Below are 15,301 nucleotides of genomic sequence, written 5' to 3'. Positions count from 1 at the left end.
ATTTTTTAAACAATTTTAGATATATAGGTTTTTCAGAATTGAAGACTATGGGTTTGATTGGTGACCATTCTGGAAACAAGAGGAATCAATAGGAAAGGAATGTACGAGAATAAAATAGCAGGAATGAAAAGGAACGACTGTTCTTTCTCAAATTTTAAAAGGAATGATTTTGTTCTTTATTTTTCTACAGAAAAAGGAATGAAAGGGAATGAGAGGGAAAATTTATTTCTTGTGAATGGTGATTTTTTTTAGGAACGTTAGGGAATGCATTGCTCCTCGTCGTTCGTTGGTCACCATTCATACCCTATGTATTGGACTTCATAGCAATCTTCAGTGAATGATAACTCTGGAAAGATAGCTCTGGACAATACAACTCATGGATACAAGAAATAAAAAAAAGAACAGAATCTGCCTTGAATTCGGAGCTGGAAGCGCTAAATGGACAATAGACGGCATGATGCACCATTCAACATGTCAGCATTCTGGGACAGATTGTAAAGATTTGATCGAGATGATAAAGGAACGCAGGCATGGCCAACTTTTTCGACATAGCTAAAGGAGATACAAGGACTGAAGAGAACATTCCACGATTTCATACTATCCTACATTCCCCAGGGACAAAATGAGACTGCTAACTTTTTTAGGTAGAACTGCTAGGTCTTTTCATAAGGCTCTTTGTTTTGTTGGTTATTCTATCCCGGTCTGGTTACCCATGTCACCTCAAATTTGAATAATAAAATAGCCATGTCAATTTTTTTTTTGTTTTGATAGTTTATATAATATTAATAAAGTTTCACTATATCTAAGAACAGCAGAGATGACATCTCATATATCGTGGTAAAGTTTCACTAATTTTTTGTGTATAAATCACCGTCAAATTTTCAAGATGGAGATTTTTTTTTTCAAGTTGTCCGTATAAAATCAGTAATGATTTGTGTTAACAATGTGTTTTTCTCTTCTACAAATCAAAAATAAGAAACTGCCATGGCCTTTAGATACAAAACATGATGTTCATCGTGTACTTCTTCTCATCTTTGAATCTCCCATACTCTGCAAAATATAAAAGATGACAACGTATAGTATCAGCCGTAAGGTACAAAAGCAAGCAAACTGTTTACCTTTGATTAGAGACGTTAAAGAGTCGGTCAAAGGAAGGGAGCTTACAAGCATATGCATGGTTTCTAGGCATGGGGAAGCTGATGTGTTGTGTTTTTAACACTTTAAAACTCATTTTGGAACAAAGAATTATCGGTTTTTAAAGGTATTTTGGTTTTTTTCGGCGCCTTTTGTTATTCTTCAATATAATTTACAGGTTACGAGTTAGCTTGTGGGAAACTAACGCATTTGTAGGGATTTTGGAGCTAAATGGGCCACTGTTCAAACTATGTTGGAACTACGACATAGAGCGCCCGTTCCGTGTTACCTGGAGCACCTGTTCCCTGACTTGGAGTGCCCGCTCGGTATATCGTGGATCACCCGATCCTTGCCACAGTGAGGCAATTTTCTATTTTTGCAAAAATACATGTTTTGAAGGCCCAAAAACCTAAAGACTTGATTTTATCTGGTATCTTTTGATCTGTTCTGGTTCCTGGCGGCTAGAGAGAGTGCTAGAGAGAGGCTTTAGAGATTTATAACTCATTTGGATCATTTTGAAGACTTTTGGAAGAGGATTCTTCTTGTACGCATTCGGAGAAGATCTTCTTAACCCTTTTTCATTTTTAATACAATTTCATGATTAGAAAACTGTTAGACTAGGGATTTATGTTTTGGATCTTTGTCTACTGATTTTCTTAAGGATGAGACTTGTCTGATCACCTAGCCTCTGATTCTAGGAATTTAATCACACCGAAAATGTTTTTTGAATTCCCGAAATATCAGTAGATGAGCAAGGTTTCTGTAACCAACGGAAGTTAATGTTATTGTGCCTTGTGAACTGATCAAACCTGAACCTAAAGCTTGTTCAAAATCTGAGATACAGTGGAAGCTAGTATTTGGGATTCTGACGTTGTATATGGTGTTTCCCTGTCTGTTTGTTGTGTGATCATTACTGAAGAGAGATCCCTGAGAATTCCCAATGCCCAACGCTTGTTTGAATTGTTTACAAAATCGTTTTAATTGTCCTTTGCTCGCTTTCTCTTGCTTATTTGAATTAAGAAACCGAAAACCAAACAAACAAATTTATTTTATCGCTTTAGCTAGTAACTTGTATGCTACTCTACGTGTGGTCATCGGTCCTTGTGGATTCGATCCCGTATTACTACTGCATACTTCATTGTGCACTTGCAGTTAGATAATCGGGTTAAAACCTGACCTATCATGTTTTTGGCGCCGTTGCCGGGGACCAATTGGTCACCTTAGAGTTAAAGATCAGTTTCAGGCGATTGCATTTTTTATTTTATTTTGTTTAACATTCCTTCTTTCTCTTTGTTTGTGATCAGGTGCATGAGCAGATTTCCTACTAGGAGCCAAGGATCATCTGATTTAATACCTTTGGAGTTAGAGCTTGGTCGCCTAGAGAGACAGAAGAAAAAGAAAGGACTTGCAACTGTTGAGGAAGTTGAAGAACTTGAAGAGGTTGAGATGGCTGAGAACGAGAACAACCAGTTTCAGGATAATCCTCAGAATCATTAGGATAACAACAATGGCCAGAATCTACCTCTAGTGGGTGGACAAGATGGCAACAGTGCTGCGAGACAACAGGCTGGAAATCATGGGATACCTAGGATGACTCTTGCGCATTATGACACCCCTGATGCTTTCTACACGGATCGTGCTGGGATTTGCCCACCTCCTATTGAGAGGAGAGAATTCGAGACCAAGCCTGGTCACATTAATTTGGTGCAGCATAGCCAATTCCATGGACTTCCTTCTGAAAACCCAATGCATCATTTGGAGCATTTTGAGCGACTCTGCTATACCAGAAAGCATAATGGAGTTCCTGATGGTGCTATGAAGTGCAGATTGTTCCTTTTTTTTTGGCTGATAAGGCTGTCAGATGGTTGAGTTTTTAGCACCAGGATATCTTACTACCTGGGAAGAGACTAAGGCTGCTTTTCTAGGATATTTCTTCACTAAGTCGAGGTCCACATATCTGAGAAGCAAGATTGGAAGTTATCAGCAGCTTGGTTTTGAGATTTTTCATGAGGCTTGGGAGCGATTCAAGGAGTACACACTAGACTGTCCTCACCAAGGTTACACTGATGTGAACTTGTTGAACATCTTCTATAATGGGGTCAATGAGAACCATCAGAACGCCATGGGCACTGCTAGTAGTGGCGATTTCATGAGCAAAACAGTGGAGGAAGCTTACATTTTGATTGACAACCTATCAGCCAGTCAAGCTAATCGCAAATCAGAGTTTGATAGTGATGTGATCTTGGCAAGCAAAGGAACTGATGCAACTAAGGAGATGGAACAGCTTTTATCAGAACTTAAGGAAGTCAAAGAATCCGACTTTGTGGATGCTACTGCATGGATGCAACCCAGTGGATGCAACTTTGTGGATGCTACTGAATGGATGCAACCCAGTGGATACGATTCTGTGGATAACAACTGAGTGGATGCAGCTCTGAGAATGAACCTGAATGGATGTCTTACTCCAATGATCAGAAAGAAGGTTCATTGGTTACTGAAGAGACAAAGGACAAGGACTTAAACATTCCACTTGGTCCAATGACTAGAGCCAGACAAGAAAAACTCCAGCAAGTTCTTCATCAACTTCTACACACTATCCAGGGCAGTCTAGAGTGTGATGATCCAACTACCCTGGTTGTGATTCAAGCCGCCTAGCTCATTCATCAAGAGAGGTGTTGTGACTTGCACTTTTTTCCTTGGTTTGGTTTTGTCCCATTAGGTTTTCCAAACAAGGTTTTTAATGAGGCTTGGACACAACACTACATATAATAAGCCTCTTGATGAAACCATGCCCATTTCTATCTTTTAAATTTGAAGAAGGATCCAGAAGTCTATCTTTTAAATTTGAACTTTAGTCTTTGTTTTCATTAATTATGTTGTGTTTCCAAGAAGTTGTGCATGTACAGTCTTCTGCTCTATATATTATGGACGAAATTCCTCAGAAAGATTATCAAACTCTTTTCTTTTCAAAGAATTCTCTGAATCTTGTTTGATCACATCTTGTCTAGTGTAATTCGGATCTTCGATCATTACATTACAAGTAAATCTGATAGTCTGAGAGCCAATTTCACAACTCTTAGAAGTATCAAATCAATCCACTGCCTATTTTCATCATCACAATCATTGGAGAGCATTCAGGGACGTGATCATCTTACCCAGGATCACTTCAGATAGACTGAAAGGAAATTATGGGTCTGACTCCAAGAATATTGAAGAGCTGAATGTCAAGATTGATATGCTTATGAAGAGAGATCAGAAGTCAGTTAATTTTGTGGAGGATCAGGTTAACCAGGTGTTAACTGCTAATGATTCATATGATTTGCAAGCTGATGTGAACTACATTGGTGGACATGGGATCTACCAGAATAGAGGTTATAATCAAAACTCTGGGAACCAGCAGAATCAAAGTGTCTTTAGCCAGGGATCTCAGAACAAAAATCAGTACCAAGGAAACAACTCAGAAAATTCTGGTTTTCAGCAGAAGCAGCAGTACAACAATTACCAGAATAAGGAGAATGCTTCTTCATCTCAGTCTTCTCAAGACAGTGAGATCAAACAGATGTTGCAGATGGTGATAGAGGGTTAGAAGAAAAGCACTTCAGACATCAACAACAAGGTTGACGGCATGTATAGAGATTTGAATGAGAAGTTTGAAGCTTTGAATACCCATATGAAGTTGTTGGAAACACAAGTTGCTCAGGCCTCAACAAGAAACATAGCACCTCTTGGCACTCTACCAGGAAAATCAGAGGTGAACCCTAGAGCCCATTGTAATGTTATCTTTGCTTTAGAGAGTGAGGATACTGAAGAAACTAGATACAATGGAAATTTTGACAGTGTCAACGATCGGCCGATCCATGGTGAAGGGAACGACCGATCCGTGTCACACCTCGACCGATCTGCATCTGTGGGAATGATCGATCCTGGTCCAACAGAAGAAAAAATGCTCATGTTGCTGGATTTGAGCGAATTTTTGTATCAAGAACCCATTATCCTGTTGTGCCACAACATCTGAAAGAGTCTATCAGTGAAAAGAATTTGGCTGGATTCGAGAAAAGGGTAAAAAGAATTGCTCCTACTATGTCATTTGAAGATGCGTGGAGTAGGTACCATTTGAATCAGTTTTTCACCAACACAAGAGAAACAAGGGAGGAGATTGAGGAGATGGTCATCAAGGCTAAGAATACATCGTCATTGCTTAAGAACTTGTCTAAGTTGGAAGATCCTGGAAAATTTTTAGTTCCATGCTCAATATATGGAGTTGAGTTCACTGATTCCCTCTGTCACACTGGTTCAGCAGTTAGTCTCATGTCGAAGGACATTGCTGAGAGTAGGCCTTCTGATAGAGCCACCAAAGTTCACTCTAGAGTTTGCAGACTCCTCTACCAAGTCTCCACTGGTGCCATTAAGGATATATCTGTCCAAGTAGGAGACTGCATTGTTTCCACTGATTTTCAGGTAGTGGAGATGAGAAATGGTGCTAGTAGACCTCTGATTTTGGGCAGAGAGTATTTAGCCACAGCAGGAGCAGTCACTGATATGCCCAACACGAGGATCTCCTTTGTGAACATTGACCAGAGCGTCTACTACAGAGCTGTACCGACAGATACATTCATGCGTCTGGCCTCCAGCGTCTCTGTGCTGGTGGATAAGGGACCTGTCAAGGAAGTTATGAACAATACCGGTTGCGCCATGCAAAAGAAATCTGATACAGTTGCAAAAGAAGAGGTGAAGTACAAAGGGATCAAGAGTGATCCTCATCTGATGCTGATACCTCACAGCTACTCTGGTGATGTGATTGAGTATGAGGTGAAATGCAAAGGGACTTCAAAACCTTTTTCGAAAGTTCGTGCTATTCTCACCTCAGAGATGAAAGAAAAGGGTATGGAAGCTGTGAAGGGTTTTATGAGCAATGTTCTTAAGCTCAAGATGTTTGATGGTGGGACTTATTTTGGAGCAAGCTCTCATGCTCATCCATACTAAAATTGAACTCAAAAAGTCAGGCTCGTGACTTAAAACAAGCGCTGAGTGGGAGGCAACCCACTAGGTTCATTTTTCTTTCTTTTGTACTTAGGATTTCTTGTGTTTTGATTTTTGGCTATGGTTATGTGAGCTTTCAGGTCTGTTACAAGAAAATGGCTAAGATCACCCGATGTTCGAATATAGTAGCACCCGCTCCCTGCCACAGATCACCTGCTCCCTAGTTTGCAGATCAGGCTCTCCCTGATACAGATGAAATTCCTGCCTGATCTTTACAACCACCATAGCTGTTTGTTTTCTTCTTTTTTTCTCTTTATTTTGTTTCTTGCTTTTGTTACTGACCTCCTTTGGATTTATTTTCACACTGAGATAGTGTGAAGTAAGTTTGGGGGAGGATGCTACTGATGTTATTTCTTTTGTTCCTTGCATTTTATGTGTTTTAGAGTCAGTTCTCGAGTCTCTCCGTGTTTTATTGAGTTATGTGTGTCTGTTAGGGATGTTTCACAAAACTTATGATGTTCTTTAGGCTATCACCTTGTGTGCTGTGCTTTTTCACATCATATTGACCATTTTACAGGACTGTTAGCGCAGCCAAACCAGAGAACCTCATGACCAGACAGCCTCCCAGAAAGCTTTGAAACTCAAGTTCTTAGTGGATAACGATTAACTCTATTATTATTTGGACCACTAATGAATTTAACTTCTTTTAATCAGGGAATCTACATCAAGAAACGGTACACCATATCAATCTCTGCTAATCCTGAATGGCCAGACTCATCTTTCGTTTGGTACCACACCTACACCTTACCATTTCTTTGATCTACATGCATTCTTTGTCATTGTCATATGTGCATACGTGTGCAAAAACGATGGAGAGATTAGGGTAGACATGATTCACTTGACTACTTAGGCAGGATTGGAACATTTAGGTGGTTAGACACGGTCATGTGTGTCTAGGGTTGGTAGATAAATAAAATGAGTGTTAAAATAGTGTGATTGAATTTCTCCTTGCTAAACGATGAAAAAAAAGAAAAAAAATGAAAAAAAATGACATATTTATTCAGTTTATTGTAGTGTTTTGGGAAATGGAATCAGTACCGTGATGGTTATTATCTGTCCATCTTTTATGTACCTAGGAGAATTGATTGTTTAATATTTGGTTGGGGTTTGAGTTTACTGAGACTTAATCATTTGAGACTTGAGTAGTTTTGAAAATCATGGTTATCAATGTACTATGTCTCTCCAGCAATTTTGCATAATGTTTTGCATCCATTTGTCGCTGCTGATACACATAAACACATCGAGCCTCTGTTAAACACAAAAAGAACCTCCCAAACACCTAGCCTGTTACACCTGATGGAGTTTCCCCTGGTGGAAAGGTCACACCCACCTTAAATGAATGTAGAGAGTTAATTGCATGAATCTGAGACTTGCAGGTTTGGAGTTTAGAGTATGGACAGGTCTGCGCGGTCTTGATGGGGATTTGGGGCGAATGCTCTAACGGTTTCTGATTTATGTGGTTAGCGAAAAGCGCTAGGTGAGGTCTGCTGAGGGTAAGTGAACTCTCGAGTATTCAAACTTATTTTCCCTTTCGCTTAGTTTTCGCTTCCTTTACTTGAGGACAAGCAAAGATTCAAGTCTGGGGGATTTGATGTGTTGTGTTTTTAACACTTTAAAACTCATTTTGGAACAAAGAATGATCAGGTTTTTTAAGGTATTTGGTCTTCTCGCGGCCTTTTGTTGTTCTTCATATAATTTACAGGTTAGCTTGTGGGAAAAGAACACATTTGTAAGGGATTTTGGCGCGAAATGAGCCACAGTTCAAACTATGCAGGAACTGCGACATAGAGCTCCCGCTCCGTATTACCTGAAGCGCCTGTTCCTTGACTTGGAGCGCCCGCTCTGTATATCGTGGATCACCCGATCCTTGCCACAGCGAGGCAAATTTTGCAAAAAGACCAGTTTTGAAGACCCAAAAACCTAAAGACTTGATTCTATCTGGTATCTTTTGATCTGTTCTGGTTCCTGACGGCTAGAGAGAGTGCTAGAGAGAGGCTTTAGAGATTTATAACTCATTTGGATTTTGTAGACTTTTGGAAGAGGATTCTTCTTGTACTCATTTGGAGAAGATCTTCTTTAACCCTTTTTCATTTTTAATACAATTTCATGATGTTTTCTTCTATGATTTCGTTTTGTTATTGCTTGAATATGAGTAAGTAGTCTTCTAGTTGGGTTAAGGGGTTCTCATAGGGGATTTCTCAATGTATTGATCTAGAAAACTGTTAGACTAGGGATTTATGTTTTGGATCTTTGTCTACTGATTTTCTTATGGCTGAGACTTGTCTGATCACCTATTCTCTGATTCTAGGAATTTAATCACACAAAAAATGTTGTTTGAATTTCCAAAATATCAGTAGATGAGCAAGGTTTCTGTAACCAACGGAAGTTAATGTTACTGCGCCTTGTGAACTGATCAAACATGAACCTAAAGCTTGTTCAAAATCTGAGATACAGTGGAAGCTAGTATTTAGGATTCTGAGCATAGAGCGTTAGCACTACGGAAGAAGGTTAACTCTAATTAATATTGTGATTTGAGTTCGAGACATTGTTATATGGTGTTTTCCTGTCTGTTTGTTGCGTGATCATTACTGAAGAGAGATCCCTGAGAATTCTCAATGCCCAACGCTTGTTTTAATTGTTTACAAACTCATTTTAATTGTCCTTTGCTCGCTTTCTCTTGCTTATTTGAATTAAGAAACTGAAAACCAAACAAACAAATTTATTTTATTGCTTTAGCTAGTAACTTGTCTGGTACTCTATGTGTGGTCATCGGTTCTTGTGGATTTGATCACGTATTATTACTGCGTACTTCACTGTGTACTTGCAGTTAGATAATCGGGTTAAAACCTGACATATCAGAAGCCATCACCGAAATGGCAGTGCTCAAACTAATACATTTGCAAAATAAGACTTAACATAATTTAAGTATTACAAATGTTTAAACATATAACACTTTCAAACATCACATAAAATCAAAAATTGATAAATACATGATTTTTAAAGATTTTTTGTTTATCCATGAGCACCAATATTGATAAATATATATGAATTAATAAAAAAATCTTAATTTTTTTTTCTAATATGGAAAATATAAATTTACTATAGCTAACGGAGAAAACTCTCAAGAAGTTTTTTCACAACAGACTTTTCAAAAAGTCTTCTCAATGAGTAGATTATACTTAAGAAGTCTTCCTTTGTAAATAATTAAATTATTTTTTATTTGGAATCTTTTTTTTAGCCAGAGAATACTTTTCCAAAAAAGACTTCCAGAGAAAGCTACTCGGTGTAGACTTTTCTATAAAAATCTTCTTACCGTCACATGAAGTCTTTGAAATTTCGTAAAACTTTATATGGTTTTGTTTTGCAATTGATCATGTTTGACTTTGTAAGAGAAGACTTCTATAGAATGTCTACTTTCAAAGCCAAAACGTTTGATCAAAATATCGAAATAAATTTAAGGAAAACTCAGAAGGTTAGAAGTCTTCTGATTATTTAATTTTAATATTATATTTTATTATTTGTTTTCAATTACAAAACTAACTTACGGACACTTCTTGCCAACTTCCAAAACTTCATGTGACCGTAAGAAGATTTCTTTCCACACTTCTCTGTAAGTCTTCTATGAAAAAATCAATTTTTTTACAAAATTTTGGTCAGGTACAAAACTAACATGTTTACCAAGAAGACTTCTAGATTTTTCCTGTTACAAAGAAAATTTAGAAGACTTCTATCTATGAAAAACATATAAAATAGTCAATTGCAAGATTAACCTATGCATTGATTAGAAGACTTTTTTGCGAACAGACCTGAAAAAATTGAATATCGGACCATATTTTGCTAAACTTCTCCAAACACACAGAACTTCACCACGAAAGATATCCACTCGTTATTGACAAAGAATCATGAACTTGAGTGACTCCAATAAGCTTACCAATTTTGAAATAAAAAGGTTGGGTTTTGGGGATGAAATGAAAGAGAAAGTGAAAAAGAAATGTTTTGTGTGCGTAAAAAATGAGAAATAAAGAGTAGATGTTGATTTTTTGGAAAAACAGTCATTTCATGCCCAACATATCGTGCTATATTCAATCTATACATCAAATATATCACGTGCAAATACATCATACACTTTTGAAAAGTTCAAATATCATACATCGTGTTTAATGTTTTGGCAAAATCATACACTAGTCGACACATTAGCTACAACATCTAATTTTGCTAACATAGATGCTACATCGGCTAATTTTGCTGACAAGTATATGACATGTACACTAACTTAAATTTAAGAAAAAAAAAACAAATGAGTTATTTTATAAAATAAATTTTGAAACAAAACATAATGGTTTTTATAGATTTTAATTACTTTTATAAAATTAACAAGAAATGAATTAAAATCAATAATTTTTTATCTTATATAAGAGTTATATCTTCATTGTAATGACAATGCTACTGTTTGTGATTGCGTTACTCTCGGTTAATCTTAGTTATGTTGTTTGCTTTGAAAGAATTTAGATAGACATATAATAAATTCTCAATTTTTTAAAACAAAAATTATTTGCATGATTACACAACCGAAAAAAAAATTCTATTCAAACACATAGCCAAGATTAACCAAAACTAACGCGGGAGTAATCGATAGGACTGAAACATTAATATATATATATATAAGATAAAATATTATTATTTTAATTATTTTTGGTTAATTTATTAAATAATTAGAATTTATAAACTATTACATTTTTAAAATAATATTTATATAAAGTAATTATTTATAGACATGACATACCCTTCAGGAAAATTAGCGATATAGCATTCAAATCAATAAAATTAAATATGTGACAGCTGATGAAGAGACTGGTGTATGGTTTCAATAAAAATGTCAAACAAGATGTATGATATTTGAACTTTTCCAAAGTGTTGGAATGTATTTGCACGGTGATATATTTGAAGTATAGATTGAACATATCACAATATGTTGGACATGAAATAGTCATTTGCTCGTTGTTTTTAGGTATATTAAGAATTTGAAATTGGTTGTTCATGGTGGCTGGTGTATTGATGATTATTACAATGTTTTAAATAAAAAATGAAAATATTAATAATTGAATAAATGATTATTTCGAAGAAAAATAGTGATTTTTTGCGAATAATTTGAATTTTTAGGGTGAGTAAGACGAATATTTTTTTTTCAAAGATTATTTGTGTTTGGCCAAAAGTTTTTAATAATTTTTGAAAGAAGCTAAGTTTTATTGTAATGTATTTTAGAGACACTTTTAAACGAACTACTCTTTGACAAGAAGTGTTGCCTAAGTACACATTTGGATAAACGAGAAGAAAAAAAAATGTATGACCACTTAGTGTCTTCACAAAATTTCTATAATATTAGTGTTACAAATTTAAAGTGAGGGCATATTTTATTTCAGCAAAAATGAAAAAAACTTCCATCTTCCACACTGAAACAGAGAACTTGGTGAAAAAAACTTCGATTTAAATATTAAAGCGTGACGAAAATGTTATGTTTAACTAGAGAATAACATGCATTTTAAGCTCAAGGCCAACATTAATAAATAAAAAGTTACGCAAACAAGTATACAGAACAAAATGCATGAAGATTTCACAACTGTACTATATTAGAAGTTTGCAGTTTCGATTGATAAGATATGCCTGTCTTAAACTCACAAAGAGAAAAAAAAACAAAAATATTTCAAAGAACCGGTAAAGATAACAGCTTTAAGACCAAAGTAGTAGTAGCAGAGAGAAATAAAAGTATCCAGAACTAGTAGTCTAGAGAACAAATTACAAGTTTGCATAGTACTCCAGATTTCTCCCGTTCGATCTTCTTTGCCCTGGAGGAATCGCAGCGCAATCACTCACTCACTGCCTTCCCGAACCTGAGGAGATAATTTACAAGAAGTTTCAGATTGATTTGTTGGGCCTTTTTTTATCAACAACGTTCAAAAAGTAGTCTAAAATGCAACTTTTTGTATACCTTGGCAGGAGATTTTGAAAGAGACCTGGACCTGGACCTAGACATTGCCCTAAAATGAATTCAATAAAAATAAAAATTAAGAGAATCACTTTAATCACAGAAGTAAAAGAACGATTTAAAAGGGGAGAGAGAACTTACCTAGGGGGACTCTTCTTCCTGTCAGGAGAAGGCGACCTAGATTTTGATACCGATCTTGAAAGGGATCGTCTTGGTGATTTACTGCAATAAGGATTTGATAAACACAGCTCTATTTCAAAGATATTGTTCAAAATGGGATTATTATACAAACAAAACAAACGCACCTCAGATCCTTTCTTGGGCTCCTGCTTCTGCTAACGCTGCGGCTAGGGCTGCGACCACGGCCTCGGCTACGGCTCCTGCTTCTACTTGGGCTCCTTGACTGAGAGCTTTCATATTTCGTAACCTGTACATAAGAAATACAAAAGAGCTATTTTATGGTTTACAGTCTGAAGAAGGCAAACATATATAAAGGTAACCAATTAAGACAGTACCCGGATATAGCCTCTAGCCCAGGGGTTTCTGAACTCTGTATCATCAAGTTTCCTTATCTGAAGGAAAAACAAAATCACAAGTTATGAACACTGGGAAACTATACAGTTCATAGCTTCATACACAGCACGAGGAGAAGAAGAGAGTGGAAACTTACCGCATACTTCATGTCATCATAATTGGTGTAGTCAACAACACCATAAGTTCCTGATCATAATTATCAAAGATGTAAGAGAAAAAAATAGAAGACATAACCACAAACGCTAATACAGCTAAGAAAGTGTAAACTAACGCACCTTCACTGTCTCGAGTGACCTCAGCAAAGCACACATCACCAGCTTTCCGCATATGATCCTGAAACGATGGTTTTAAACTTTTAATATGAAGAATAAAAAAAAAAAGGAGACAGCAAAAACATTAAGAATCAACACACCTTCAAATCTTGCCATGAAGCAGATGATGGGAGCCCACGTACAATAACTGCATCCAAGAAAACATTCAGAAAGAGATGCAGATTCAATCAAACTTTACCAACAGCAAAAATTACACAAACCTCGGAATTCAGAGTGTCGTGAGACACCAAACCGGGCTGATCCACCACCTCCACCTCCACCGCTGCCATAGCCACCACCCCCACCACGGTATCCACCACCGCCACGACGATCACCTGATGACTGTCCTCGACCACCATGGGCAAGCTCAACCTGCATTCGCAATGATTAGAAATAACGAGAAGAAAATATATACAAACCTGAAAGGGTAAACCAGACTGAAGTACCCTCAAACGACAGCCGTCAAAGTTGTACCCATCACGGCCATCGATCGCATCTTCAGCATCCCGAGCATGCTCAAACTACAAAACATCCAACACAAAGCTTTGGTTAACTGTAATAATATCTTGTAAAACTGATTGAGAACATGTAAGAAACGTACCTCAACAAAGCAATAACATGGAGGACGAGGTGGAACCTTCAATTCGATATCCACTATGCGGCCGTACTGCAATTGAGATAACTCATTCAAAACATTCTCTTACAACAGTTGGAATGTCATCCAAAACAAAACAAAAAAAGATAGCCAGAACTGACCTTGTAAAAGAGATCTTCAATCTCAGACTCCCTAATGTCACCGGGCAAGTTACCAACATAGATGGAACGAGAAAATCGACCACTCATTGTTTGCTGAGGTTGTTACAACAAAGAAGAGAAGTAACTGCAGATACAAATTCAAGGATTCAAATAAATAAAGAACCAAAGTTTATTTCTAATGACAAAGAATCTCCACTCAGACAGCTTCCCATTCAGCATCACTGCACTAGCATTTAGGAAAGATGATGATAAGACCAAAAAAATATATATGAAGCAAACCAAGTGAGAGCAATCCATAGTAAAGAGCAGTGCTCCACAAGCTCCACAATGCTTATTTGCTCCAATGTGCTCCCAAAAGCTATTATAAATTTTGAAATCTATTTTTTTTTTCTCCACATCTTCCCATGATTTAAGTAAACAAACTCCAACCACTTAAAATAAATAAAACAAGTCCACATTGATCTCCCATTCCCTCTCTATATCCCTATGAACCATTGCAATGCTCATGTTCCAAGCGCTTTGCCATCTAAAATAAAGAAAGCATGTGTCATGACATCATGTAACATAGCCTCATGCATCTACCTTCCTTACTCAAAACATAGAAAAAGTTCGAAGCCTTATAATTCAGAGACCAGCAATACAAATTGTTTAAAGATCAGGAAGAAGTTCGATAAAATTCGACAAATAAAAGCTATATACAAGATCATAGATAATCCCACGACCAAAGCCCAAAACTTTTTCACTGTCTTGACATAATTCAAGAACAAGCTTGTCGGAAACAAACAAACAAAAAAAGAGTATATTCTCACGGAGCGCATCGGAAACTCAAAGATATATAATCAAACGAACAAAACATTAACAGTTCAATGAACGAAAGCTAACACATCAGTATCGGATTCAGAGTAAACACTACAGTAACGCTCAAACAAAACACAATACGAGTAATGAACGGGGAGAGAGAGAGATGTGTGTAATAATTCGTACCAGGGATTAACAGCACCGGACAAGATTCGGAAGAACCAAGGCTTGGTAATTAGATATGTCGGCCTTGTAAGTTTGTTTATCTAGGGTTCGTTTTATACACGAGCTTATGTAAATTACCAGATTTGCCCTTCTAGCTTTTATCCCTTTCTTATTTTTTTTGGTCCCTAAGAAATTTGAATACCAACAAAAAGCCTTACTGATTAACGGTGGTTCTTAGGACGGACTTTTTAGTTTTAAGAGCCGGTTCTTAGTTTTTTTTAGTTAAGAGTTAAGAGATAGTTTCTTATATTCCGTTAAGAACCTCATCTTGAAAACTCCACATTAATCATGCTCTTATACATTTTAAAAATGTTATATTGGAGGATATCATATGTTACATGGAAACAGAAACAGATACGTGGGAGCGGAATCGTATAAAAGTGCAAAAGCAGGATTTTGTAAGAAATTAAGAAATGGTACATATTAGAAGCGTATATCCATTTATATATATATATTAAAATATAAGAAAATTTTATAAAATTTAGGACTAAAAATTATATGATTTAAACTTAAAATTAAG

The 15,301-nt window shown here is 36.5% G+C and overlaps 1 protein-coding gene and 1 non-coding gene across 4 annotated transcripts; both read right to left on the bottom strand.

Moving 5' to 3' along the window:
- Window positions 1-3,088: 3,088 nt before the first annotated feature.
- LOC125592165 lies at window positions 3,089-3,195 on the bottom strand. The gene has a single exon (XR_007328012.1). It is a non-coding gene; the product is annotated as a small nucleolar RNA R71 (small nucleolar RNA).
- An 8,604-nt stretch (window positions 3,196-11,799) lies between these two features.
- LOC106418716 (serine/arginine-rich splicing factor SR34A) lies at window positions 11,800-14,890 on the bottom strand. Of its 3 annotated transcripts, XM_013859471.3 has the most exons (14): window positions 14,743-14,851; window positions 14,038-14,284; window positions 13,759-13,882; window positions 13,604-13,669; window positions 13,449-13,523; window positions 13,224-13,374; window positions 13,104-13,150; window positions 12,967-13,024; window positions 12,828-12,877; window positions 12,673-12,729; window positions 12,463-12,584; window positions 12,299-12,379; window positions 12,161-12,209; window positions 11,800-12,062 (listed from the first exon to the last, which is right to left on the bottom strand). In XM_013859471.3, the coding sequence occupies exons 3-14, from the start codon at window positions 13,843-13,845 to the stop codon at window positions 12,042-12,044; spliced, it is 864 nt and encodes a 287-aa protein (XP_013714925.1). In that variant the 5' UTR covers window positions 13,846-13,882; window positions 14,038-14,284; window positions 14,743-14,851; the 3' UTR covers window positions 11,800-12,041. The 3 variants fall into 3 exon arrangements, with proteins under 3 accessions (XP_013714925.1, XP_013714926.1, XP_048622050.1); XM_013859472.3 differs by lacking the exon at window positions 14,038-14,284 and having other exon boundaries at window positions 14,743-14,890; XM_048766093.1 differs by having other exon boundaries at window positions 13,759-14,284.
- Window positions 14,891-15,301: the final 411 nt, after the last annotated feature.

This window comes from Brassica napus, chromosome C8 (genome assembly GCF_020379485.1).
Source record: "Brassica napus cultivar Da-Ae chromosome C8, Da-Ae, whole genome shotgun sequence".
Classification (NCBI taxonomy): domain Eukaryota; kingdom Viridiplantae; phylum Streptophyta; class Magnoliopsida; order Brassicales; family Brassicaceae; genus Brassica; species Brassica napus.
Note: the sequence above shows the minus strand (reverse complement) of the source record. Positions and strands in the feature narration are given on the sequence as shown.

Excerpts from the sequence above, each read along its gene's own strand:
- LOC106418716 (XM_013859472.3), bottom strand. The coding sequence starts at position 13,845 with ATGAGTGGTCGATTTTCTCGTTCCATCTATGTTGGTAACTTGCCCGGT. Across the intron at positions 13,670-13,758 it reads TTGAAGATCTCTTTTACAAG|TACGGCCGCATAGTGGATAT; the intron begins GTCAGTTCTGGC and ends TCTCAATTGCAG. Across the intron at positions 12,380-12,462 it reads AGCCCAAGAAAGGATCTGAG|TAAATCACCAAGACGATCCC; the intron begins GTGCGTTTGTTT and ends TCCTTATTGCAG.